The sequence below is a fragment of the Tiliqua scincoides genome, chromosome 4 (genome assembly GCF_035046505.1).
Source record: "Tiliqua scincoides isolate rTilSci1 chromosome 4, rTilSci1.hap2, whole genome shotgun sequence".
Classification (NCBI taxonomy): domain Eukaryota; kingdom Metazoa; phylum Chordata; class Lepidosauria; order Squamata; family Scincidae; genus Tiliqua; species Tiliqua scincoides.
Genome location: NC_089824.1, coordinates 170,199,009 through 170,226,756, shown reverse-complemented (window position 1 = coordinate 170,226,756; position 27,748 = coordinate 170,199,009). Strand labels below are relative to the sequence as shown.

The 27,748-nt window shown below is 45.9% G+C and overlaps 1 protein-coding gene across 1 annotated transcript; it reads left to right on the top strand.

The window, feature by feature from the left end:
* PI16 (peptidase inhibitor 16) lies at nt 1–26,443 on the top strand. Its single transcript, XM_066625921.1, has 5 exons — nt 1–171; nt 18,814–19,032; nt 21,962–22,071; nt 23,292–23,380; nt 25,108–26,443. Exons 1-5 carry the CDS (start codon nt 1–3, stop codon nt 25,953–25,955), a joined length of 1,437 nt encoding a protein of 478 aa, XP_066482018.1. The 3' UTR covers nt 25,956–26,443.
* Nucleotides 26,444–27,748: the final 1,305 nt, after the last annotated feature.

The following is a 27,748-nucleotide window of genomic DNA, read 5'->3' as shown; positions in this document are numbered from 1 at the left end:
ATGCTGAGCTCAGGCCTGCGAATTCCCCTCCTTCTCCCCCTCCTCCTCCTGTTGCTCTCAGCGATGGAGCTGAGCTGGTCCTTTACAGATGATGAGAAGAAGCTGATTGTGAACCTGCACAATCAGTATCGTTCTGAGGTTTCCCCTCCAGCTGCAGACATGCTGAAAATTGTAAGTGAACTGTGGGGAGCCCGGGGCTGTGCTGCAATGGGGGGAATTCAGGGGGTTTTCATCTCCATTTTGCTGTGAATATATCTCTTGAAGCAACAAATTCTCTTAGCGAGCTGCCAAAATTCTTTTCTGTCTGCATCTAACTGGTGAGACAAGCCTTCTGAAAGCTAACTATTCAGCAGCCAGACAGATGATGACCTCTGTAGGTAGACATGCCTAGTGGTTCCTGGTGCACTTGACAGACAAGTGCTTGCTTATAAACAATATGATCTCTTTGCATATAAGGTTTAGTGCATAAGAGTCAATTTCTTAACTGGCTTGGACTCTGGAGATATTTTAGCACTGTACTGGAACTTTAAATGGAGGGATTATTTTTATTTATCAAAATTCTGTAATTATTATGATAAATTCAGGAGGGCAGTGTGGACTTGGCCACCAGAGCTCTGTGCCTTGTTGTGATGCTGAGCTGTTGTATGATTTGGGGCAATGACCTCTGTTCTCTCCGACCTTTATCTTTGCATGAAGAATTGCTTGGATCCCAGGTTTACTAGAGTATCAGTAAACCTGACTTGCACAGACTTTGGGGAAAAAATTCAAGACATGGTTGCACATTTGTAATTCATTTGTTGCAGTGGATATAAAGCAGATTTCATCCCTCCAGGTTGTGCTACTGTTGTTAGGATTCTGCACTCAAACCACTATTTGGCATAGCCAGTTAAATGAGATTCTTTCTTCCTCTTCAGCTAGTGGCTCGGTTGCTATCCCATTGTAATGTGCAACGCTGTTATGCAGCTGCCACAGACGTCTATTGGATAGTGCCCATGACATCACTAATGACAAGAAACACAATTCCACCACCCCCTGCCATGCTTACGCAATCGTTGCTGTTCTTTTAACAGGATTTTGTAAGATTTCTTTATTTTCTTTGATTTTTGCTTTTAGTCTTTCCAGGCTAATGTTTTTGCTGTTGTTATGTTGGCATGCTCACCCAGCACTTTGAACGAAAAAAAATGGCAAGTTTAAACAATGTCTAGGAGCAATATCCCACTGTGTGCAAGGCATTTCCTCCTTTTCCTCTGACGGACCTGCTTCTTTTGTAGTGATGGAATTATTTCGATGCATTCCAAAAAACACGGGCAAAAAAGCTTTTCATCTGCAGTTAAGGCTGTTACACTTCCCCGCCCCACCAATCTTTGTACTGATTCCAATCGCTTCAGAATCTGAGAGAGGAGCATATTTCTTTAGGCAAAGTCAACCCATTGTGTGCATGTCCGGTCACTGTTTGTATCACAAACCCATATACAGCAAATACTGAAATCGCCCCAATCCCTAAAATAAATACTGAGATCTGAAACAGTGTTTCTTAACCAGTGGTACTCGTACGCTGGTGGTATTTGAGGTTGTGTCCGGCAGTACACACAGGAACCCCCACTGCCTGACAGTGAGACCACCAATGCAACATGACAAATAGCAGTGGCAGGCTTGACTCCGGAGGCAGAGCTCCAGCGCATCCTTTTTGTGTGCTCGAAAAAACCCTCCTGTCCACCCTGAGCCTCTTACTGGTGTTTGTTGCATTACATCTGGTCTCCAAATGCTTGAAGTAACTGGCGATGACATCATTGCCAGTTATTTCACATGGTACTTCCAATAGGTTGACCATGTGAAGTGGTATGGTGGTGGACAAATGTTGAGAAATCCTGATCTAAAGCAGGCTTCTTCATTAAGACAACTCAGCCAGGAGTGATAAGAGAGAGCCAAGCAGGCTTACCCCTTATGATCATCTTCCCTCCACAATTCAATTTCTGTTTATCCTGTCAGACACCTTGATGTATTTAACTGTGGTTGAGTCGTGATTACCCTTTGTGAGATAATTAAAAGAAAAAAAGAAGACGCTTGAGTCAACTGCAACAACACCAATGCAACAACAACTGTGATTCTATGAATGCAGATTTGGTGGTTGTTAGCCTTTATTTTAAGGTTATTTCTTAAAATATATACAGTGATAATAACCAATTTAGAGCAATTAAAAAAATTTAGTAGCTCAACAGGCATATCCTATGGCAGGGTGAAAAGGAATTTCATTCTTTAACCAGCTTAAAATGTTTAAGGGAAGACATAGTGAGTGGATTGTCATTCTCTTTTTGCTGTTAAGGTGGTGGTTCATGATTGTTTAGGCTCCAAGGTACTGGCAAAGGGGCACCACATGGGGTGATGGTGGTCGCTGTCTGCAGCAGAAACTAGAACATTGGCATCTGGCCAGTTTTCAGATGGCAGATGAGAGAGGTGACGTAGCAGAGGCAGGAGGCCAGGGTTGAGTGAATGCTGATTGGACAGCAGGTGTCCAATTAAAATCTTAATCCCACCTCCTTAAACTGGTGGCAGAGAAACAGAGAACTAGGCTGAAGGAGAACAATAGGGAGGCATGAGATAGGTGGAGGGGGGAAATGAGATTTTTCTTTCTATCTGGCGAAGACAATGAGTCCTTTTAGAAGTAAATTAATTGACAGGGAATTAATTTGGGGAGATCTGAGTGGGAAATTAATTGAAGGGGAAATTATTACGGTTATTCAGGCTCATCTCTTTCCACCTGAGCTCCTACCATTGGGAAACTGTGTGATGTGATAAGAGACAATGATCCAGGATGAGACATATGATATGACAAAACATATCAGTTTCTTACATTCACATTGTTATACACTTGGAAGGAGAACTTCCAGGTACAGCAGCATTACGGTTTGGCTTCCTTTGGAGGGGAGAGGTCACTAGAGACTTATAGCATGTGGTACAGAGCCTGACATCTCCTTGAGTGGGTTTCTGCAGTAGAACATTTTTTTTAAATTTATCCTACTTTCATTCAAGAACCAAAAGCAGCTGGCAGCAAGAAATGTAAGCCAAGAACAACATGGCAGAATGTAATGCAATGATGGGACCATACAGGTTTACATAGGGAGTATTCCAAAAGCATCAGTGCCATAGCTAGTCCCCCGTCCTTATCGTACTGCTCTGCTGCATTTCAGTTGGTGGTGGGAAGAGTCAAAGCAGGACCTTTGATGTTTGGAGTGTACAAGAAGGGGCATACAGGTGAAGGCAGCCTTTAAGGAACCCATCATCTCTTCAAGGCTTAAGGATAAGTGTCAAACCTAGTGGTGGCCATTACCGTTTTTGAGAGTTCCAGGAAAAAAGTCTTCCAAGGGCTCTCCTGACACCCCCCCCCTGCTTTGGAAAGTGCATTCATGTTCAAGCTGCCCCCCATAGTGTCTAGAACCAGGCAGCAACAAACACAAGTTCTGGTTCATGTCACCTCCTGCAGCTAGAGTGGTGGTAATGAAGGAGGGCTCTTGCCCATCTGGGCAATGGTGGGGAGCAGCTGCTGCAGATCACCTTCTCTCTTCCTCTGATGCCATATGACAGTTCCCAGATTATCCCGAAAGGATTGGACAACCAGGAACTGTAAAGTGCCATTGAAGGAAGAAGATGGGTCTGCTGCTCCTGCTCCCCCCACTATGCAATCACTCCGTAAGTGTCCCCATGGGACTGGGCTTAGCAGGCAGTGGAGGAGAGCAGTAGCAGACCTGAGCTAGCTCTGGAATTGGCTGGATCTGGGTGTGGGCCTCTAGCACATGCACCTGTGGAGCCACCCCTGAGGGACAAAAGTGAGCAGGTAGACAGTGCAGGTCAAAGCATCCCAGCGTCATCTCATTGGCACTGTCTGGTCAGCTCCAATGAGCAGCAGTGGCATTTTGTGAAGAGGTAAAAAACCCCAACTAGCCTGGAAGGCCTTGCTAAAACCTTGCTGGTGGAGGGTGTGCCGAGAGACAAGTATGCCAAGAAGTGGGGCATGGGGGTCCTGTCTGTTGCGGTTCTACCTGCTGTGCAAGACATTCCTTGTGGCTCAGCAAGGCCAGCAGTTCCACACCCCTGTGCTTGGTGGTATCTAGTCCTTGAAGGACTTTGCCCATGCCCTGCTGCCTGATGCTACTAGTTCTGGGGAAGTCACATTCTGAACATGTTCCTTCCCTTGACCCCAAGCACGGGTGCTCAGAAGTTCTCAGTTGTGTCTGTGTTTGAGAACAGGACTTGCACTTCCATGGTCAGTGCCTCCTCTTGCCAATTCCCCCTCTGAAGTCACGTCACTTTTGTCTGGGTCAGCAGAGCTGGTTGCCAGGGAAACCCTTACATACATTGAGCTATACTGGCCAAATCATATTTTAATGGAAGAAGAAACACAGCTGCTGGACACTTTATATATGGGACTTGGCTCTGCATCACAGAAAGGGAATAATAAACCCACAAGTTGGACTTGCTATTTCAACTCCTCCCTGAGCTACAGAGAGAGCGGTCTTTGCCCCAGAGAGGGAGGAATGACATATGACATCTTCCATGTCTTGAACCTACACCTCATTTTTTTCCTGTCCCTTACTGAGAAGTGTTTTGGAACGATGCAATCCTATGCGTGTTTAGCCAGAAGTAAATCCTACTATATTCAACAGTGTTCATTCAGTGGAGGCTGATTTGAGGCATTGTGGGAATTTGAGGGAACAGGAAATACATGATTCAAAAGCAGGTGTTCTTCATCCTGTCAGCAGGGCCAGCCTTAGATGCTGTGGAGCCCAACTGGAAACATTTTTTGTGGGTGCCCAGATTCACAGCCATGGTCTGTAGAATCTTAGAGATATACATAAAATTTACTATAGACTTCATATTTCTATGGTAGGATGGAAAGTTATCAAAGTATGCACTTAAAAATGGATATGAGTTAATGGCCCAAATGCACTGAGTTCACAAATTGTGAACCGTGGCTCCCCAGGGAGCTGCAGAAACCCAGGGAGCTGCAGGGGAGCCATGGAATCCTCACAAAAACCCACCACCCTATACAATGTATAGGATTGTAGCCCTAATGGGGAGCCATGGCCAATGGCCAAGTAAGTCAAGGGCCAATTGAAAAAGATTGGGAATCACTGACCAAATGAATCTAAGCACATGTTAGTATAAAGCTGCATACAAGACTAGAGAAGATTACTCCAACACAGGGTCCCCTTAGGCACGGGGCCCAGTTGGGGGCAATCGGGTCCAATTGGCTTAAAGCTGGCCCTGCCTGTCAAGTCATTGATCTGACCCTGCCTGGCCCTTCTTCGGTGGTGATGCAGAAGCAAATACTTCCCCTATCTGTTTCATGCAAATGCATGCATCCCATGCAACCAGGCCTCAGGCATTAACCTGAAGAGTTTGGATCCTAGTAAAACCAGCTGATTTGCAACTGAGAATGTGTACTTCCATTTGCAGAAGCCATGCTGATTCTTCCAGAGATGGGCAAATCTGGTGTGGCTTGACTTGAGTCAAGTCAAGAGTCTCTGCCCCTTTTAACTTGACTTAAAAATGAGTACTAATGGGTGGACTTTTCGAGTTGCCCAAAGCTTTTTGGGGACTGTAAAAAACTCGAGTCCTGAGTCTTTTCCAAAAAAAAAGTTATCTGTGGAAAAAAAATGGAGCTGCTACAGATATGTGTGTGTGTCCTTCATCCAATGATCATCTGTTCCTACAGAGATGGACATGAGAGCCCACGTGTGCTTCCCCCTCATCTTCTGTTAGATACAAAACCAAAACATTCACCCTTCCCTGCCTCTTGGCTGGAACTTCCCTGCAGCTCTCCCAATCTGAATGATGGCCCCATGAGGTCTTTCACGCCACGAAAAAAACACACCCAGACTCAGGTCTGCATACATGGGGAGTCATTTCCGAGTCTGTGGCCTCAGACTTGAGTCCGTGCTGGAGGCATTGACATGACTGACTAGAGTGTAACGAGGCAGCCAAAAATACGTGATTTGCGACTGGACCAGAGGCACCTGACTCAAGTTCCTAACCCTGGATTCTTCCCCAGTAAGCCTTGCTTTTCTACATGTTTAATGATGGATTTTATTCATTTGTTTATCTGTAATAGAAGTTAAGCTAACCACTCTGTAATTCCCTGGTTCTATTAGCTACCATCCAATCCTCTGGCGAGGAGGCTGAGTTCAGTGACAGCTTGCATATTTTTTGTTTGATGATTGACACTTTTGCTTTGGCTTCTTGGTAAATTCTTCACATTTTTGTGTCGAAAAATTGTGCAAAGGTAACATGATCAAATCCATCTAGGCCAGTCTGGACATAAACTGCAATCTTCCTTCCTCTGTAGAAATGGAACCCAAGAGCTTTTCCTGGACCAGGCAAAACGTTACTTTGGGTCCTTGTGCTGAGAGAGGGCTTGCCAAGTGACCTTTCAGCATATTGAATTCCTTGTGTCCTTGGTTATTTATTTACATATTTAAAACATTTGCAACCCCACCCTTCAATGTTACAACTCCCAGAGTGGTTTATAATCCAGGATTAAAAACAATCAAACAAAATTACTAAACACAACAGAACAATTAAAGGACCAGCAGCAAATTAAACAGATATAGTAGGCATTGAAAAGCCTGGTTTAATAATAATAAATAATAATAATAATTTATAAAATCTTCACCTGGTTTGGGACAATAGATGCCTTGCTGCCGGACATGCCTCTCCTGTGAGAGCAGAGCTGGCCCAAGACTTCCTGGGGTGGCATGTCAAATGCTTCCTCCCTTTCCTGATGCTGTGCCATCCCCTGCTCCTCCTACTTAAGAACATAAGAACAGCCCCACTGGATCAGGCCATAGGCCCATCTAGTCCAGCTTTCTGTATCTCACAGCGGCTCCACCAAATGCCCTAGGGAGCACACCAGATAACAAGAGACCTGCATCCTGGTGCCCTCCCTTGCATCTGACATAGCCGATTTCTAAAATCAGGAGGTTGCACATACACATCATGGCTTGTAACCTGTAATTGATTTTTCCTCCAGAAACTTATCCAATCCCCTTTTAAAGGCATCTAGGCCAGATGCCACCACCACATCCTGTGGCAAGGAGTTCCACAGACCAACCACACGCTGAGTAAAGAAATATTTTCTTTTGTCTGTCCTAACTCTCCCAACACTCAATTTTAGTGGATGTCCCCTGGTTCTGGTGTTATGAGAGAGTGTAAAGAGCTTCTCTCTATCCACTTGATCCTTCCCATGCATAATTTTGTATGTTTCAATCATGTCCCCCCTCAGGTGTCTCTTTCCTAGGCTGAAGCGGCCCAAATGCCATAACCTTTCCTCATATGGAAGGTGCCCCAGCCCAGTAATCATCTTAGTTGCTCTCTTTTGCACCTTTTCCATTTCCACTATATCTTTTTTGAGATGCGGCAACCAGAACTGGATGCAATACTCCAGGTGTGGCCTTACCATCGATTTGTACAACGGCATTATAATGCTAGCCGTTTTGTTCTCAATACCTTTTCTAATGATCCCAAGCATAGAATTGGCCTTCTTTACTGCCGCCACACATTGGGTCGACACTTTCATCGACTTGTCCACCAAGATCTCTCTCCTTATCTGTCACAGACAGCTCAGAACCCATTAGCCTATATGTGAAGTTTTGATTTTTTGCCCCAATGTGCATGACTTTACACTTACTTACATTGAAATGCATCTGCCATTTTGCTGCCCATTCTGCCAGTTTGGAGAGATCCTTCTGGAGCTCCTCACAATCACTTCTGGTCTTCACCACTCGGAAAAGTTTGGTGTCGTCTGCAAAATTAGCCACCTCACTGCTCAACCCTGTCTCCAGGTCATTTATGAAGAGGTTGAAGAGCAGTGGTCCCAGGACAGATCCTTGGGGCACAACGCTTTTCACCTCTCTCCATTGTGAAAATTGCCCATCGACACCCACTCTCTGTTTCTTGGTCTTCAACCAGTTCTCAATCCAGGAGAGGACCTGCCCTCTAATTCCCTGACTGTGGAGTTTTTCAGTAGCCTTTGGTGAGGGACCATGTCGAACGCCTTCTGAAAGTCCAGATATATAATGTCTACGGGTTCTCCCGCATCCACAGGCCTGTTTACCTTTTCAAATAATTCTAAAAGGTTTGTGAGGCAAGACTTACCCTTACAGAAGCCATGCAGATTCTCCCTCAGCAAGGCTTGTTTGTCTATGTGTTTTGAGATTCTGTCTTTGATGAGGCATTCCACCATCTTACCAGGTATAGATGTTAGGCTGACTGGCCTATCGTTTCCCGGGTCCCCCCTCTTTCCCTTTTTAAAGATTGGTGTGACATTTGCTATCCTCCAATCCTCTGGCACTGTGGCCGTTTTGAGGGACAAGTTGCATATTTTAGTCAAGAGATCAGCAACTTCATTCTTCAATTCCTTACTAACTCTTGGGTGGATGCTATCAGGGCCTGGTGACATATTGATCTTTAATTTATCAACGAGGTCTGAAACATCTTCTCTTTTAACCTCTGTCTGACTTAATTCCTTGGTCAGGAGGGGCCGTTCGGGCAGCGGTATCTACCCGAGATCTTCTGCCGTGAAGACAGATGCAAAGAACTCATTCAATTTCTCTGCCATCTCTAAGTCTCCTTTTATCTCCCCTTTCCCTCCCTCACCATCCAGAGGGCCAACCGCTTCTCTGGCGGGTTTCCTGCTTCTAACATATTTGAAGAAGCTTTTATTATTCCCCTTAACGCTGCTGGCCATAAGTTCCTCATAGTCTCTCTTGGCCTCCCGTATCACCTTCTTACATTTCTTTTGCTGCAGTTTATGTTCCTTTTTATTAGGGCAAGACTTCCATTTATGGAAGGAAGCTTCCTTGCCCTTTACGGCCTCTCTAACTTGGCTGGTTAGCCATACAGGCACCCTCCTGGACTTAGTTGAGCCCTTCTTCCTTTGCGCTATACACTTCCACTGGTACACTTCCACTGATTTGAGCAACCTCCATGCACTCTGGAGAGACTGGGCTTTTCTTACCTTCCCTTTCAACCTCCTTCTAACCAGCCTCCTCATTTGAGAGAAGTCCGCTCGTCGAAAGTCAAGGTTTTTGTGAGAGATTTGCCCGGTATTCTTCCCCCGACATGCATGTCGAAACGGATCACAGCATGATCACTGTTCCCCAATGGCTCAGTAACACTGACATCTCTAACCAGGTCCTGAGTGCCACACAATATTAAATCCAGAGTCACCTGTCCTCTGGTGGGCTCCATGACTAGCTGCTCTATGGCACAGTCATTTAGGCTGTCAAGGAATCTGGTCTCCTTTTTGTTACTGAGCTCAGCACTCTCCTCCCCTTCTCATTTCCTCTTCCTCTCTGTCCCCCTCTTCTTTTTCAGATCCAGGAAATGGAAGGGGGAGGAGGAGCACTGGAGGCAAGAATGGTGGACAGAGAAGGGCACCTCACACTAACCCGCTGCCTGAGGCAATTGCTTCAACTGGCCTCTGGATGGGCCAAACTTAGGGGAGAGCATTTTGCACATTGGGGCAAAAAATCAAAACTTTAGATATAGGCTGATGGGTTCTGAGCTGTCTGTGACAGATCAGGAGAGAGATCTTGGGGTGGTGGTGGACAGGTCGATGAAAGTGTCGACCCAATGTGCGGCGGCAGTGAAGAAGGCCAATTCTATGCTTGGGATCATTAGGAAGGGTATTGAGAACAAAACGGCTAGCATTATAATGCCATTGTACAAATCTATGGTAAGGCCACACCTGGAGTACTGTGTCCAGTTCTGGTTGCCGCATCTCAAAAAGGATATAGTGGAAATGGAAAAGGTGCAAAAGAGAGCGACTAAGATGGTTACGGGGCTGGGGCACCTTCCTTATGAGGAAAGGCTACGGCGTTTGGGCCTCTTCAGCCTAGAAAAGAGACGCCTGAGTGGGGGACATGATTGAGACATACAAAATTATGCAGGGGATGGACAGAGTGGATAGGGAGATGCTCTTTACACTCTCACATAATACCAGAACCAGGGGACATCCACTAAAATTGAGTGTTGGACGGGTTAGGACAGACAAAAGAAAATATTTCTTTACTCAGCGTGTGGTCGGTCTGTGGAACTCCTTGCCACAGGATGTGGTGCTGGCGTCTAGCCTAGACGCCTTTAAAAGGGGATTGGACAAGTTTCTGGAGGAAAAATCCATTATGGGGTACAAGCCATGATGTGTATGCGCAACCTCCTGATTTTAGAAATGGGTTATGTCAGAATGCCAAATGCAGGGGAGGGCACCAGGATGAGGTCTCTTGTTATCTGGTGTGCTCCCTGGGGCATTTGGTGGGCCGCTGTGAGATACAGGAAGCTGGACTAGATGGGCCTATGGCCTGATCCAGTGGGGCTGTTCTTATGTTCTTATGTTCTAGAAAGCCACAAGAGTGAAGGTTCCTTCCCAAGTTGCTACCCTCCTAATATCAGGTGAAGGCACCAAGAAAGTCGCCTTAGGGGGATGAACTTGACGTTCATTCAGATCTGGATAGGAGTCGGCAGTCTTTAAGCTACCTGGGTCCCAAGTCCAAGTATAGGGCTCTAGACATTAAAACTAATATGTTGTGCTCGGAAGTGGAGCAGCAGCCAGTGAAGTTGCTTAAGAATGGTCAATATTTTTTTTTTAAATGGAATTAAGAAATTGATTCAGAGTTAAGATTATCAGGGCTGGCTCAAGAACTAGTACTACGAAGGGCCACTCCCCCCCTTAAACTGGTAATGCTCTAGCCTCTGCTTTTCCCTTTCCCTGGATTAGAAAAGAAAGAGGGAATGGAGCAGAAGAGAAAAGGTGGAGAAGAGAAGGGCAGGCCAGAGTATCTCCTTTCCTCCACACTTTTTCTTCTGCTCCACCCCGCCTTCCTTTTCCAATTCATAGAACAAGAGGCAGAGGAGCCTTGGATGCAAATGGATAAACAAAAGCTGGTGTCCCCCACCATGGCGTCGCCCCTACTGACTGTCAGTATTAGACCAACTGCTCATTTGTGCTAAAATGCTAGTGGGCCAGATCTCTTACTGCTCTTTGTGTTAAGAATTCAGGAGGCTAGTTGATGGTTCTGAACTATCTTCAGTGGGTCCCAGGAGCCAAGGTGCTTCTTAAAGAGATCACTGACTCATCATCCAGGAAGCACAAAGCTGCTTCTCTGAAAGGGACACCTCCCTTGGAACACAGGTGCCCATGAAGCACCTGAGGTGAGAAGCAGTTGCGTAAGCTGATTCCTTTTCCTTGCCTTCTCTTGGGTGGTCAGTGAAATAACAAAGGCAGTTTGTTGTTCTGGCAGGTCCTGGGGGGAGACAGAGAGTGATGTGATATTACTTGAGTCTGAAGCTAAAACAGTAGCTAAAAGAAGAACCTGGCAGCCAGCAGCGCCTAGCAGCTAAAAAGATGCTGCAAACATCTATAGCCTGTTGTTGCTCGCAGACGTGTGCTGTTGGCTATCTCCAATTCAGCGCTAAAGCAAATATTACAAAGATACTGAAAAGCTTCCAGTGAATTCTGGTAATGTTCTGCCCCTGGAACATCTCACTGCTCAAGGAAATAGGGTATGAGCATGTAACAATATGTTCCATCTGGACGATCCAACTTCTTTCATGATGAGACTCCCTAGAATACAGATTCCATTGTTTTTCCACCTGGAACCCATTAACCCTGAAAGCCGACCAAAATGGAGTATAATTTGTTTATTGATGTGGAAGGATGTCGGAGCATGAAAACCACACATCATTGGCATCCTTCAGTCTTGGGAGACTATGGTATCGCGCTCTGAAAAGTGGTTCTGGAACAGCATCTAGTGTGGCTGAAGAGGCCAATTTGGGAGTGACAATCCCTTCCACACTGGGAGCAAAGGTAGTCTGTCCCTGGTGTGTCTCCTTGGCTGTGGGCCTTCCTTCTTTGCCTCTTTGCCTCAGTCTGTTGGGCAAGTGCCTCTTCAAACTGGGAGAGGCCATGCTGCACAGCCTGCATCCAAGCAGTACACTCAGAGGCCAAGGTTTCCCACCTGTTGAGGTCCATTCCTAAGGCCTTCAGATCCCTCTTGCAGATGTCCTTATATCGCAGCTGAGGTCTACCTGTAGGGCGCTTTCCCTGCATGAGTTCTCCATAGAGGAGATCCTTTGAGATCCGGCCATCGCCCATTCTCACGACATGACCAAGCCAACGCAGGTGTTTCTGTTTCAGTAGTGCATACATGCTAGGGATTCCAGCTCGTTCCAGGACTGTGTTGTTTGGAACTTTGTCCTGCCAGGTGATACCAAGGATGCGTCGGTTGCAGTGCCATGTTGAAAGTGTTCAGTTTCCTCTCCTGTTGTAAGCGAAGAGTCCATGACTCGCTGCAGGACAGAAGTGTACTCAAGACGCAAGCTCTTTAGACCTGGATCTTGGTATATTCTGTTAGCTTCTTGTTGGACCATACTCTCTTTGTGAGTCTGGAAAACGTGGTAGCTGCTTTACTGATGCATTTGTTTAGCTCAGTATCGAGAGAAAGAGTGTCGGAGATCGTTGAGCCAAGGTACACAAAGTCATGGACAACCTCCAGTTCATGCGCAGAGATTGTAATGCAGGGAGGTGAGTCCACATCCTGAACCATGACCTGTGTTTTCTTAAGGCTGATCGTCAGTCCAGAATTTTGGCAGGCCTTGCTAAAACGATCCATGAGCTGCTGGAGATCTCTGGCAGAGTGGGCAGTGACAGCTGCATCGTTGGCAAAGAGGAAATCACACAGACATTTCAGCTGGACTCTGGACTTTGCTCTCAGTCTGGAGAGGCTGAAGAGCTTTCCATCTGATCTGGTCCGGAGATAGATGCCTTCTGTTGCAGTTCCAAAAGCATGCTTCAGCAGCCACATGTGGATAAAAACCACATCGTTATGACAAACCATGTCTTTATAAAGGCAGGAGGATGAATAGGGAGTAACATTGGCTGTATACCATGTAGTTGACTAGTCTCTCGGTAAGAATTGGATGGAAGAATTATGTCCAAAACAGAGGCAGCCTATTTACGTTTGTATCCCACTCATCCTCCACTGAGCTCAGCAGGTACATGAGTGGAATTTAACCCATTTTCATCCTTACAACAACCCTGTTAGGTAGAGTGGCCTGGCTCAGGTCACCCAATGAACTTCATGGCTATTTGGGTATCTGAACTCATGTCTCCTTGGTCAAAGTTCACCACCTGAATGGCTATGCTACACTGGCTTTTGAAAAAAATGAGTGCCACATCATCTGCGTCAGTACTGGCAACAAGGTGTTGGGTGTCCTGTGGCAAAGCCCTGCGCCGGGCCTCCCATGGTGCCCACTGCCTACCTGAAATGGTGCAGTGGGTACTATTGCTGCCATTGGTATTGGGGGTTCAAGGGTGGGCAGAGCATATTTGAAGTGGAAGAGGATGCTCCCAGCATGCATTGTCCAACCTATATACAGAGGGTGCTGCCCATTATTCGTTTCTCTGCATTTCCATCCTCTGCTTTTAGAGGAACTAGATGTAAGACTTTCCCATAACTTGCATCCTGTACATCTGCTAAATTGTGAAAAATGCTGTACTATAAGTTCATCTGTTATAAATCTGCCAACCTCCTAACAGAAAATGGATATTTGTGTTTGCCATGCAGACACCCTTAGCCACTACTCCCAGCACCCATCCTTTCTTTACCTTAGATGATTTAACCTCAGACCATACCTCAATCCAAGGCATTTTACTTTGTGTCTCCATGAAAAGTGATTTTATATTGAACAAAATGTGTTCAATCTTGCACTATGAGTGTCTGAACAAGTACAAGGGGTAGTGCTGGGTTTGAAAGTCAGAGGAAGTGCCAAAGTATTATAGTACTTTACACTTAGAATTGTCAACTATTTGGAGAAGTAAGAGTGGCAAACACCTTAATTTGGCTCACATCCCCAGTCTTCTTCCAACAAGTGTGTGTCAATGCTGAATAGATCAAAGCCAAAGGTTGACAAGCATTCAAGCACTCAGAGGTAAAAAATTACATTGAGAAGGAGCGAATTAATGGAGAGGGTGCAGGCTTTGTGAGTCAAAGAAGGATCTGTATACAAGGAAACCCCCCCCCCCAATGAGCTAAGCCCTCACACAAGAGCAGGTCATAAGCTTCTATGAAGACTTGAAGAAGGAGTTTGGGCAGGAGAGGAAGAAGCTGCAAAGGAAAAGCAAGGCAGCAAGAGGATGTTTAAAGGTACAACTTTTAAAATGACAAGTTCCAAGAGATGCTGGCAGCAGAGTCATTTCTGGATGAAGGCAGCTGTGATGATTCAAGGCAAGTCCTCAGTGTTGATGAGTCAGGTCTCTACTCGAAACAGCTGCCCTCTCATATGTACCGTTCAGTTGGAGAAGAATGTACGCTGTCTTCAAGGTGTCCAAACGCAGAGCCACTCTTCTTGTTGGTGGAAATGCCAGTGGTGATAACAAATTTATTTAAGTCACTGCATATTTATAGGGAGGAAAATCCAGAAGCACTGCATAGAGTGATGGTTAAAGGTATTGGATTTGGCAGAAATGGACAAACTTACAATTCTTCTTAAAGACAAGTCAGTAAAATCTTTTATGGACAATTGGAAACCATTAATGGACTTTGTGCGCACTGAGGAGAAAATGGGCCAAACAATCTATGGATTTGATGAGTAGATAGGAGTTAAGTTTTATTTATTTTTTATTTTTATTTTTGTGTGGAAAATGTATTATTTTATAAGTGTAGACTGTTTAAGATTTGATAATTTTTCGTATGATTTTGTAGTAGAACAAAGAAATGTAGCTAGAGATCTCCGCACTTGTCATATAATTTGCAATGCTCTTTTAATTTTTTTATGTGTGTATGTTTACTTTTAATAAAAATTTAAAAAAATTATATACCGCTTTTCAACAGAATACTGTAATTTACAAAGTGGTTTACATAGAAATAAATAAATGAATAGATCCTGTCCCCAAAGGGCTCACACTCTTAAAAAAAATAAAATAAAATAAAAAGAAGAGACACCAACAACAGTCATTTTGAAAGATGCCATGCTGGGGTGAAAAGGGGCTATCAGTCCAAGTTTTTCTAGTCCTTAACCCCAGTGTATAACAGGGAACTTATTCAAATCCCCACTTCCACTTGCAAAATACCCTTTTCTCTGACCATGTAAGGATTGCCATCCTTTTCATCCTTGTCCTGAGGTTTAGCTGGATTCTCAGTTCGGTCCATATGAGGACCGTATGCCCTGGCAAAGAATCCTACTGTGTCAGAATCCCAGTACCAAGAATCCCAGGACCATGTGAATTACTATCAGTTATTCCCCCTGCCCTGTGAAGATTTTTTAAAGCTGCGCTTTGATCTGCCTATTTTCTTGTAAATCTTTATGACAGAATTTTTGTGGCCTATAAGACTTTGCAGTCACATGTAAACATGTGCCTCAGTTGTACCACTTCAGACAGACAGCAGGTGGCGCTCACATTACTGGATGCTTCTCCTTATCAAAAGAATAAAAATAAAATACTTGCACATAGTACTGTATGGTGGTTTATCAGGGACGTGTGAAGGGTGGGGAGGCAGGTGAGGCAGAGCCTCCTCACCAGAATCCTTCAAAAAGCACCACCACTGTGTGAGGCACCCAAGCTCTGCGCATAGGTTGTGGCTGCTTGGGTGACTCACACGGAAGCAGCACTTTTCAAAGAACTCCAGTGGGGAAGCTCTGCCTCACCTGCCTCTCCACCCACCCCATGTCCCTGACATGGTTGGGGCTGCAATTCTGTGCTTACTTACCTGGGCACAATGGAACTTAGTTCTGAGTAAATGTGTTCAGGACTGTGCTGTAAGGCAACCAGCTTAAATTCTCCCAGTTGTATAGGGAGAGGCTAAGGTGGGTACATACTTTTTTGTCTAGACCGGTTCATGGTATCATCCCAACTGGCCCATTGTTGGGCAGCTGCTGAAGGTCCTCAAAAGTCTACTGCTTATCCCTGAGGTGCATGTAGGCTTTGTGTGGTTGTGGTGGAAAGACTCTCTTGGGGCCTACCCAGGTATGAAGGGTCCATGAATGGAACTTAGATGAGGATCCCCTGGAACCTGGAGTTGGCCTTGGCCCAAGTAAGGAGACGTGGGAACACCTTAATGCAGAAGGCCTCTTGAGGATAACTGGATAATCCCTGATATATAAAGGATTGCGATTAGGGTCTTTGACTGCCCTCTCTGTCCCTTTTGTTTGTGAAACTGTGTAAACTATGGTGTACTCTGATGGCAGTGTATACATAAACAAAAGAATTTCAACTGTGAGGTGGAAAACATGGTCACACAAATCAACTGAGAGCTACTGTAGTCCTTTTGTTCACTGTGGGGATTGACATTTATGTGTTGAATTTCACAGACACACCCCATGTGAGTCTTATTGTTCTATAACCTTTAACATATGAATTATGCCCTTTATGTAGGAAAAGAGGGCGAACCTCACTGTGGTGAGTTCTCCAAAATGATACATCTAGGAGGGGGTGGAAATTTACCACAGGGCTGCTAATCCTGTAACATCTAGACCAGTTGAGACTCTGAAGTGGAGTGGAACCAAGACCATTCATGCACCTCCATCAAGGCAAATTTCGCTCTCTTCCCATTCAAATAAATGACTCCACTCCACGCAGCAAGTGGCCAGCTGACACACTTCAGGAAGCATGGGTGCCTCTGAACCTGTTAGTCAAGGCTCTGTGACTTTGCTTGGTGCTGTTTTGGATAGAGCTTAGAGCAGTGGTTCTCACACATTAAGCACCGGGACCCACTTTTTAGAATGAGAAACTTGTCAGGACCCACCAGAAGTGATGTCATCCAGAAGTCATCCAGTCATGTCATCTGGTCATCCAGACGTGACATCATCAAGCAGGAAAACTTTTATCAGTCCTAGGCTGCAATTCTACCCACACTTGCCCAGGAGTCAGTCCCATTGACTATCATTGTTAAAAGAATATGCATAGTAGCTTGTTAAAAGTACAGGTCTGTAGCATCTCCCCAAACATAGTCACATATCATGGTAGCATCAAGTCTACTATATTAAAAATAAAATATTGAAATGAATGGGGACCCACCTGAAATGGGCTTGTGACCTACCTAGTGGGTCCCGACCTACAGTTTGAGAAACACTGGCTTAGAGACATTAAGACCTTCCCAGAAAATAACCTGCGTTTGTACCAGAACATTCACTAAACACTCTCCCTGTACAAAAGCTCTTCTTTCTTCTTGCTTAGCAACTGCTACTCAAGTAACCTACGGAGCACAGCTGGATTCGGAGGGACTGTCGATCACTGCATTGGAAGAATCTGTTGGCAACAGCTGTTGGTCTCTGTTAACTAACAAGCCTTCCAGATGTTTGCATTGGCTGTGGCCTAGCACAGCTGTTAAATTGGGCATGCCTTTCTCTTCACAGCAGGGAGGAATGCTGCAAATTTACTATCTTTTTTTTTTTACATACTCTTAGCATGGTTGGAAGGGGGAGGGGTTTTTATTCCCAGCTCTGCTACTGGCCTCCAAACCGTTTTACGTATTACACCAGATGAGGTGATAGACTGTGAGAAGTTTGGACTACAACCCACTTCGTTGATGTGCTCGCTTACGACATCCAGGAAGCAATATTTTTTTTCAATTGCTCAGCTTTCTGGATGTAGTCAACTAGTTCATCAGGGAGAGGATACACTTAACCCGTTTCCTGATGTACTATCCTTCTACATGCAGGGGGCATACATTACAAAAGTCAATGCACTGGCTGGAGTGGTTGACCCAGAACTGCTCATTTTGCCTAATGGTTGGCTGTTAGTTCAAAACTTATCTGGTATTTTTGGCTCCTGTACCAAAAAATGTTACAGCACTATCCTATCCATAGGATAGGGTAACCCTGGGCAGACATCTTATGCAACCTGGCCTCAGTGTTTCAGCTATAAAATGGGGGACAGCAGACTTTCACTATCCATCAGTGATGCTTTCTGGGTATCAAAAGAACTGCTCCCAGTGTGAACCTTCCTGTTCTTTAAGATCTTCCTGCTTCAGGTTTCCTTGCTGTTTGAAGCTTGGTGGGTAAATCACTTGGGCTATTTCTGCAATGACTTTGGATCTCTGCCTAGAGGCCATTTTGTCCCACCACTTTGCTTTTGACCCGGAGCTGAAAGTTGTTCTGTTTTGGAGGACATATGAGGTCCTCTGAGTATGGAAGGGATCCTTTTTCCTCCCTTGGCTCTTGTATTGCATTTTTCTTCCTGCTGGTTTATTGCTGTTCTGCTGTTTATTTGACTGTTTGGAGTTTTATGTTTTTAATTTGTTGTATTTGGTTTAATGTTATTAGTTGCCGTGAAATGCCTTTGGCACAAAAAGCAGAACTATATGAATACTAATGAAAACAAATAGAAAAAAAATGATTTGCTCACATATATGTTTTTTGGCTAGAATTTGCAAAGGCAGTGAAGGGGATTTAGGGCCCATTGCCTATTGTTTTTCAGTAGCCAGAAACAATTAAGGCTGGGCTTAAAAATGGCTTGGCCCTCCCTGTGGCCTCTGAACAAGTTGGGAGGTAGGGTACACTGATAGTTAATTGGGATGGGTAGTTTTACCAGTACAAAGTGCAAATTATTTACAGATGAAGCTGGAAAAATATTGTGAGTCCTGAGCTCATTTTTTCCTTGTTATGACAACTGCTCACTCATTTTAAACAAAGCACCAGCCTCATATGTTGCTATGCAGGCCAGGGACTCAGACCAATTTTCAACGGGCAATACTCATCCCTGCAGTTTGTATGGAAAGTCCTTCTCTGTGTTTACGATGCCCTGGTTTGTTTTGATTTCAGAGCTGGGACCCGGAACTAGAAGCTTTTGCCAAGGACTATGCCGCAAAATGCATCTGGGAACACAACAAGGAGCGGGGCCGAAGGGGTGAGAACCTCTTTGCCATGTCTGGCAACCTGGATGTGAAGACAGCAGTAGAGAACTGGCACAATGAATATGTGTATTATAATTTCACCACACTGGAATGTAAAGAAGGCGAAATGTGTGGTCACTACACCCAGGTATCTGCTTATGTTGTACTATAAGAGGGCAAAGCATGGGAAATAGTACACTCAAATGAAGAGACTCCATGGCAGTGATGTGCCATGGTGAGACTCAAGTTCAGTTCTAAGTCCCCACCGTCTTTGACTTGACTCAAGCGCAAGTCAAGTCACTTCCAGTTTCAAAACACATGTGTCTCGAATCTGCACGAGTCTGGGAAACTCATGAAACTCATGTTTGGCCACTTGTGTCTGAGTCTTATGAGTCGAGTCGCACATCCCGGCTCCACAGTGATGGACCTTGTTTAGAACGATATACAAAGTATTCTGTAGGCCCCCATTAGAACCTAAAGAATCTCTTGCTTTGAGGCTGTTGGGTTCTAGTTTCAGTTCTTGGTCATGGCCAGGGTGGCAGAAGAAAAGTCATGGCTACAGTTCTGTCTCATGCAGGAGCACGAACAGCAGATCTGCTGCCTGAATCTATACAGATCTGCCAGCACCCTCCCTCCCAGTAATTTCCCTCTGCTACCACTGCCTCCTTGCCTACCTTCCTTCTAAGGAAGCAGCCAGGTGTGTGAGGGGAGGGAGGCACAGCAGGGCAGGAGCTCCCCCTTCTTCTTACCTTTATGTCTTTTTATCGTCTCTTCTTGCTTCTTCCCTCCTGCCTGGCTGTATTCAAACTGATTGCACTGACTGAAGTGGCTGGGTGTGTGGCTGACCAGAAGAGGGTGGTGGGCAGATGTAGAGAACAGGGCACCTTTCTCAGTTTGACTGTACATTTTGTTTGCAGTCTTGGGTACCCACAGAGTGGGGAAAAGGTGGGGGGTGCATTAAATAAATAATGTATGGCAGCCTGTTGCTCAAAGCAGCTGCTTCTGCCGACCTCATGGCTGGGCTGACCTTGGTCTCTTGGGAAGCATCTTTGAGGATTTGCAGAAAACAGATTTTTATTGTTTGTTTTTTGCTAGTGCTATCTTAATGCTGATTATGCACTATCTAGCCCATATGCAATAGACAGCCAACTCCACCCTTTTCTCCATAAAGAGCTTCTGAAGTCCCTCTTTTCTTAACTGTAGCTCCTGCCAGTTGCATCTGCTGGAGAAATGTCATTCCTTTTCTTGTGAAAGCTCCTGTTGAACCTACCAGCTGTGGCTGTTGAGAAATTCATTCATGCACCAACCCTTGTTTTTGGAAAGGTTCATGGTTGTTGATGTTCAGTGGAAGGAGAGTGAGTTTGCTCCCTTCCTTAACCCCAAAGTGCAGCGTGTGTATGGCTTGTGTTTGCCAGTGCTAGAGCAAGAAAGCACATGTTTAAAAATTGTTATAGAACAGAAAACTGGGCAGATTTGAGTATGACCAGTACATAGCTTGTCTTATGTGATGTAGAGTCCAATTCTGAGTGTAAAGCACATTTGCGAGGGTTGGCACTGGCCAAACACTGGAGCTGGCCCAGTGCCGGTCAGAGGCCGATGATACGCTGCCTGGTGGTAACCCGGACTGCCAGACGGCAGTGAGTTGAGTGAGGGCATGGGGGAAGGTGGAGAGGAGGAGTTCTGGGGTTGGGGGATGTGGGGGGAGGGCGGGGAGAAGGAGGGGAAGAGGCATAGTGGGGAAGGGAGCAGGTAGACTGGGGTGGGACTGGTGGAGCTCTGCTCTACTGGATCCTAAGCCCCATGTCGGACTGCGTGGTCTGACAACGGGACTCTCGATTCTGTCCCCTTCCCTTCCCCCGAGGAGTTGCCGGCGGCTGCCTCATTGCACACTGGATACTGTGCAGCTGTTTTGGTGCCACAGCCGCCCTGCATGCCAGGCAGCTCAGGATTAGGCTATTAGTCCTCAATCTTATCCCCTATTACCAGTGCTGGTGCACACATGTCAAAATGCACTGCATCATATGGTGTAGGTGACACTTGGGCAGCTTGCAGGAGGTAAATAGAAATATTTCTACTTACATCTTGTAGGTTGTGAATTAGCAATGGGTCTCCTTGGACATATACCACTTCTTTTGGGTGGGGAGGTTTGAAAAGGAAGGAGGGGATCCAGCATGCACGATCACTACCAGATTCACCCCCTCCTTCCCCTCCTCACCCCAGAGCCTCCCTCCTCCCTGTCCTGAAACACACCAAATCCTCCCTCCCTTGTCCCTCCCACTGCCCACCTCCACTGCCGCTTTACCTATTCCCAGAGGCGCTTACCTTACCTTCTGGCCTGTGCATGCAGCTACATTCTGAAAGCCCCATCGAAATTGTTGGTGGCACTGGAGTGAGCGACACTGTTGTGTGGCATCCACCACGATCCAGGATCCTGCTGGCTCTGCTGGTGGAACATATGTTCCAGCAGCTGAGCCCAATGGATAGGGGATGTGACCTGATGACATCACTGTGTCACTCCATCCCAGACACCAGCCCGCCCCTCAACGCTACTGATTCCAGGGTCTTTGGGGGGGGGGGAGAGAAGAATTCTCCAATCTCCATTGTTATGTGATTAGGTCATTAAGTGAACATTAATTCCAATCTATTGCCTTTGTCGTGTCTGCCAGACACTAGCTGGCTGCACAGGCTACTGGAGCTACTGGAGGAGACTGATTGTCTTCTTTACATTAAGAGCCTCTCTGTTGTGTAAACAGACACTCTGCTGCAGGTGATTGACTCATTAAGAGCATCTTTATTGTGCTTTGACCACCGTCATATATGTGATCCATTGTTAAGTGAATGGTTGTTAAGTGGTGCACGCCTATATTATAATATGAATGGCTTCTAGAAGAATCGCTGCAGATTAGCAATTTTTAAAAAGCAGAATAGCTGGAGAAAACCAAAAATGCAATGATTTGAGAGAAATGACTCAGGAGTGAGTAAATAGTGCCAGTTTTGGAGGAAAAGGCTAGCATGAAGTAATCAGCAGGCTCTGTTTTACCTGGACTAATTTGCTCTTTCCCTGCTTGCTGCCATAGGTGGTCTGGGCGACCAGTGAGCGGGTTGGCTGTGGGACTGTGTTCTGTGAAGATCTGCACAACACCAATGATACTGACATGCACTTGGTGGTCTGCAATTATGAGCCCCCGTAAGTTTCATTTGTGCCAGGGAGTAGGGCTGGGGCTGGGGGCATCCATACCTTGAAGAAGAAGTAAGGGAAGGGTGAAGGCTTAGTGGTAACACACCTGCCCTGCATGCAAAAAGTCGTAGGTTCTAACCCAGGTAGGGTAGAGAAAAATTCCTGTCTGAAACTCTGGAGAGCTGCTGCCAGCCTGTGTTGACAGTACTGATCTAGACAGAGTAAACATCTAACTCAGTATATGGCAATGCCTATGAACCATTCTTGTTACATGAATTTGTTCCCTCCTAGGTTAGAACTGTGGCTGTGCTGGTGGGTGCCCCAGAATAAGAATCTAGACAAGCCAGAATAAATGAAACATGAAAACATTCATACGTGTGTATTGTACAGTATATGCCTGTAACAGAGCCATACAAGAAAGACATACAAACCTGGACTATGATCATATGAAGAAGCTGCCAGACCTAGATTCATAATAACCCAGGATGTGATGATGATATACACGTTCTTCTGAACAAGTTGCTACCTTGTGTTGGCTGAAGTTTCGCAGCTATCACACTGGCAGTTGCACCAATTTTACTCTGGGCAAATCATCCCACAAGAGTGTGCATCTGTCTAGCAACTACCAGTGTGACACAGAAATACCCAGAAATACCAGTTGCTCCTGGTGATATGTGGATACCAGGAACTTGGAAGCAGGAACTGTGCTTGCTTGCATTTCTCTAAGGCTGGGTCTCTAAACCCCAGCCCGGGGGCCAGATGCAGCCTGCGGCAAGCCTCTATCCGGTCTGCGGCCTGCCTCTTGTCCCCTGAAAGCCTCTGGCCCACTTGGCCGAACATGACTGGAACTGTGCTCTGGTTGCATCTGGAGAGTGTTCTAAGGGCCAGAGAGCTTGAATGAATGAGCCCATTCATTAGTTTATTCACTCATTTAAGTTCCATCTCTATAAATTTTATATTTAAATTTTTTTTCTGGCCCTCAACACCATGCCAGATATTTGATGCGGCCCTCTGGCCAAAATGTTTGGAGACCCCTGCTCTAGGGCACTGGTGCTCAAAGTGGTGGGTCGTGCCCCACCACAGGAACTAAAAACAGGCCATTCCTCCTTAAGGGGATGTCGCTCCCAGTCCCCATCCCTGCAAGCACTTATCAGTGGAGAGTTTGAGAACTGCTGCTCCAGGGAAATGGTTTGCTGTGTGGAGTGACCTGTGATTCTTTTCATCTCTAGGGGTAATGTAAAAGGGCGCAAACCATACAAGGAAGGTGCTCCATGTTCCATGTGCCCAGATGGCTATTTCTGTAAGAACTCGCTCTGTGGTAAGTGAATCGAGGAACTAGAGGGGTCTGCTCCTTCTACGTGAATGTAGGTGAGGCGGAGAATTGTAGGCCAGAGAGCACTGCAATGGTACCCTGGATCTTTTTCCCGCTCTGCCCCATTAGAGCAGAATTAATTTCCACTGGTTGATGGGTGCAGATTATCTGGTCGTGTAGGAGTCGAATGACTTTTGCTAGCTACTTTCTCTCCCAAAGATTATCCTTGTTAAGGCCATTTGGCTTCTGCAAGGATGGGAGAAGATGTTTTGAAGGTATAGTTTCCCCTCCAGGTGGAAACATCTGCCTCCTGGCTCTAGTGCTGTCCTCCTCCAACAGGCTCAAGAAGTTACATTCATTTGCTTCCTCTCTGGGAGTGGTGGTTTCTTGTTTCAAACACAAGTGATTTATGGAGCAGACGGATGCTCCTTAGGAAACCACATTTCATATATATCTTCTGAGTTGTGGATTCTTTATTCAAAGGACATCCCAATCCAATTTGCTTCCCATTAAGACATTTCTGCCCAACGTTGCATTTACGCAACAGGGATCAAATATATACAGCTGTGGGCTGGGCAGAAATGGGTTAAGGCAGTGGTTCTAAAACTCTCTGGGAGAGTTTGAGAGCCACTAAGTTCTTGCGTGGGTGGGAGGGGGGAGGTAGCAGGGGTGGGGGAAGGCCTCCACGAGCGCAATCACTCCGCATCTACTTTCACTGCTGCGGGGAGCCCTGCTGCAGGTCGTGCCGGGCTCCCTGCACCCCCTGCAGCCCCCAGATCCTGGGGATCGCGCCACTGCCTCCTCTCTGCCTCCAGGCTGCCCCCGCCCCTTAAGGGGGCAAGGGCTAGCTAGTGCCTGCAGGCTGGGGCGTCACAATGCCCCAGTTTGAAAAGCCCTGGGTTAAGGTCATTTAGAATCTGCTACCTGAGCTTGTCACCTCGTTCTATCACATGGTAGGGCCAATGTCACTGGTGGCTCCAGTTTTGGGGCACCTGGGGTAGAAGCTCTGTGAGCACCTTCCCCATGGCATACTCTCTTCGTATTTTGGAAAGTGCATGTGTGTAACAGTTACTTCCCTCTTAGTGCCAGGGAACTGGGCTGTGAATAAGTTACAGTCATCCTTCACCCCTGCCATTATAGTTGTGGGTCACAGCACAGGGGAGAGCTTGGGTGCATTGCTACTACCTGCTCCCCACCACCTTCTTGTAAGAGGCTTGGCTACTCCAGATATGAAGAAGAACCCACATCCATTTCCAGGGCATGACTGTCTGGGAATGGCATTCTCAGACAAAGGAGAAATATTGCTGCAAGAACATGTACCAGCAGCTTTTAGGTTGCTGAACCAGTTCAGAAGCTTCTGGGAGATTAGAAATGTTCAAAAATAAGGAAAAATTGACAAAAAATGGGGGGGGGGGAGACAGGCATTCAACACAACAGCTTTTCTACCGTTGCCCAATGAGTGTCCCTATGGGCCCTGACTTACTGAGCAATGGTGGGGTATAGTGAAAGCAGTGGCCCTCATGCATTTGCTGGGGATGTGTGGGAGCCCAGGAACTACCTGCAAAGCCTTTGACTCTACCATTTTAAGACAAAAATGTTTCATGTGAACATAAATGATTAACTTTCCATTCTGATTTTCCTTCTCCTGATCTTCAGGAAGGAGACTGTGGCTTTGTGGGCATGTTTGCTTGATTTTGCTGCTTGTCTTTGATGACCTCTCTGCTTTCCACCAGAATCCAGTGTTGACTTGGAAGCATCCACTCCGTCTGCTGAGCCCACAGGCAGATCAGAACATCTTGAATCGACCACAGATGCAGAACCTGCATCCCCCACGCCCGACGGGCCAGCCTCTTCCCTCGAGCCACCTTCAGACCTGGACCTGACCACATCTCCGGCATTGCAAAGAGATGACTTTCTGATGACCCCAGGGAGTGTGCCTGTCACACACTTGGACCTAACTCCTAGTACTACCTCTCCAGACACAGCAACCATGCATACCTCTCCAGAAACAGGAACCATGCAAGTAAACTACACAGGACCTCCTTCACCTGATGGCTTCATCACTTCCAAAGCCAGTGTGAACAATTTTGAGTCACCTCTGTCTACCCTTGTACCACTGCACTCAACCCCAAAGTCACCCTCCACTCCTAAGTCGCCTTCTACCCCTAAACCTCCCTCCACTCCTAAGCGGCCCCCCTTCTCTAAATTTCCCTCTGCTCCTAAACCACCCTCCTTTCCTAAGCCGCCACCAATCCCTAAGCCTCCCACCATCTCTAAGTCACCTGCACGCCACCGTTTGATGGCTTACGCCAAAGCAATAAAGCGGCACAGCAACACCGTTCAGGCCTCTGCAAAGAAGGCAGCTGCTCTGTCTGTCTGTTTGCCCTGCCTGGGATGCAAACAGATTAACCATGCTGAAGAAATAAAGACTGCACTTAAAGAGTTGACCTCAAGATACCCCTATGCTCCTTGTTTGTCCCCGCTTCCCCGATGGCAGAGGCACAGCAAGTGCAGCTGGTGTGGACACACCTGGGGCAATGCGCTCAGGAGGGCCAGGCCTTATTGGCTCAACAGTTTATAGCAGTGTCAACGTAATCAAATATATTTATATGCAGAGCCTTCCACCTTCTCTTCTATGAATGCATGTGTATGTGTGGCCATGTGCATGCATGTATATCCTTCTTTCTGCACTTATGTGACTATTCCAATCTGACAGGAATAGCATTGCAGCATCCCCAGCAGCTGATCACACCATATGCTGAGGTATGCGACTTTCCTAAACAATGGGGTGTGCAACAATGCTTGAGGGTTTATTGAAAAATGTTGTTTATTGCCACAGCCCCTATGTTTCCTTTGGTTCAGGAGTGTGGGGCACATCTGATTTCTTTTCCTACTTCCCACAAGCTTTGCTGGGGACAAAGTGGAGTAGCACCAGAACTCAGGCATGTTGGATAAGTGCAGAGCCCCACACCATCAAGAGATTCACTTGTGATGAGGGCCCCAGAGTTGTTCACCTCACCTTCCCTGTATCTAAGCAGCACTGATGATGAGGGCTCTAAATGTTCACATGACTGGTCCTGCAAGTCATTCCCATGCTGACCACTCTGCGAGGTGTTGGGAACATGTTCAGAATTCCGTGCTCTCACGGCATTCTCCATTGTTCACTGACAAAAGCTTCAGATTACATAAGAACTTGGATCTTGAAAGCAGTAACATGTTATGTAAACGAAGTAAATGCATGCAAATTGGCTGAATTTGTTTAGCCTTTTCAACATAATGAATTTTTTGTTTTTGGTACAGTTTTCCTGTTTTTTGTACTTCATGATCCTGATTGTTTCATCATCCTGCTGGGTTTGGAACACAACAGGAAAAAAAACGGAAAAAAACCAAAACTGGATGGATTGGTCTCCTATGGCCCTTTCCATCCCTCTGATCAGCAATGATCACTAAATTCATTAGGAAGATACACAGAACATCCATTCTGATTGGCTATTTCTTGTATATGACAACTGGCTCCAGTTTGCCAATAGGTCTCTCTCTCTCTCTCTCTCTCTCTCTCTCTCTCTCGCTGTGTGTGTGTTTGTGTGTGTGTGTGTGTGTGAGAGAGAGAGAGAGAGAGAGAGAGAGTGAAAGTTAGTGCACACATGAGCGCATGTTCAAATGAAGATGGTAAAATAGATCTGTTCAAGCCTGACTCACAAAATCATTTTTGTCAGTTGCTATTATCAGATGAAACTTGATTGTGTGAGAGCACTCTTACAAATTAGCTATCATGAATAGAACATTTTAATCATGAGAACATGATACCCATTGGCCCAAGCTTATTGTCTGATGACTAACTAGCGTCTCAGTGAAGCGTGTGAACAGGCTCTCAGCATGTCTGAATTTCAACTTGAAACTACTTGACTCCTATCTACTTGGATGTATGTTCCATTGATTTCAGTGGCACTTGCGTTCAAGTCACTGAGTTTAGGATTGCAACCTTATGCCCCTGTCCTCAAGGTGCAAAGCTACAGTGGTACACAGAGTTGCTTATGTATAGCTATAGTAGCATTCTTTGCCTGGCACATCGGTACTACTGTCTGCCTTTCATTTCCAATGAAAGTTTTCTAGCAAGTTTTCTAGTAGGTAATTCAGTGGTACTGACAAAACTGATTCTTCAGAAGCTGAAATAACATATAGGTGAGTTGTACCAAACCACAGAACAGTTTTGTAAAAAATCCTTGTGCCACATTGATGTTGCCTATTCCTGGTGTATCAGTGTCAGCCTATTTGCTGCATCAGTGCAAAAATCCAGGGAGGACAGCATTTGCACATCACCAGGTAAGGGGGATACACAGCATTGGCATGGCCTCAGGCACTAGGAGGTCTTGG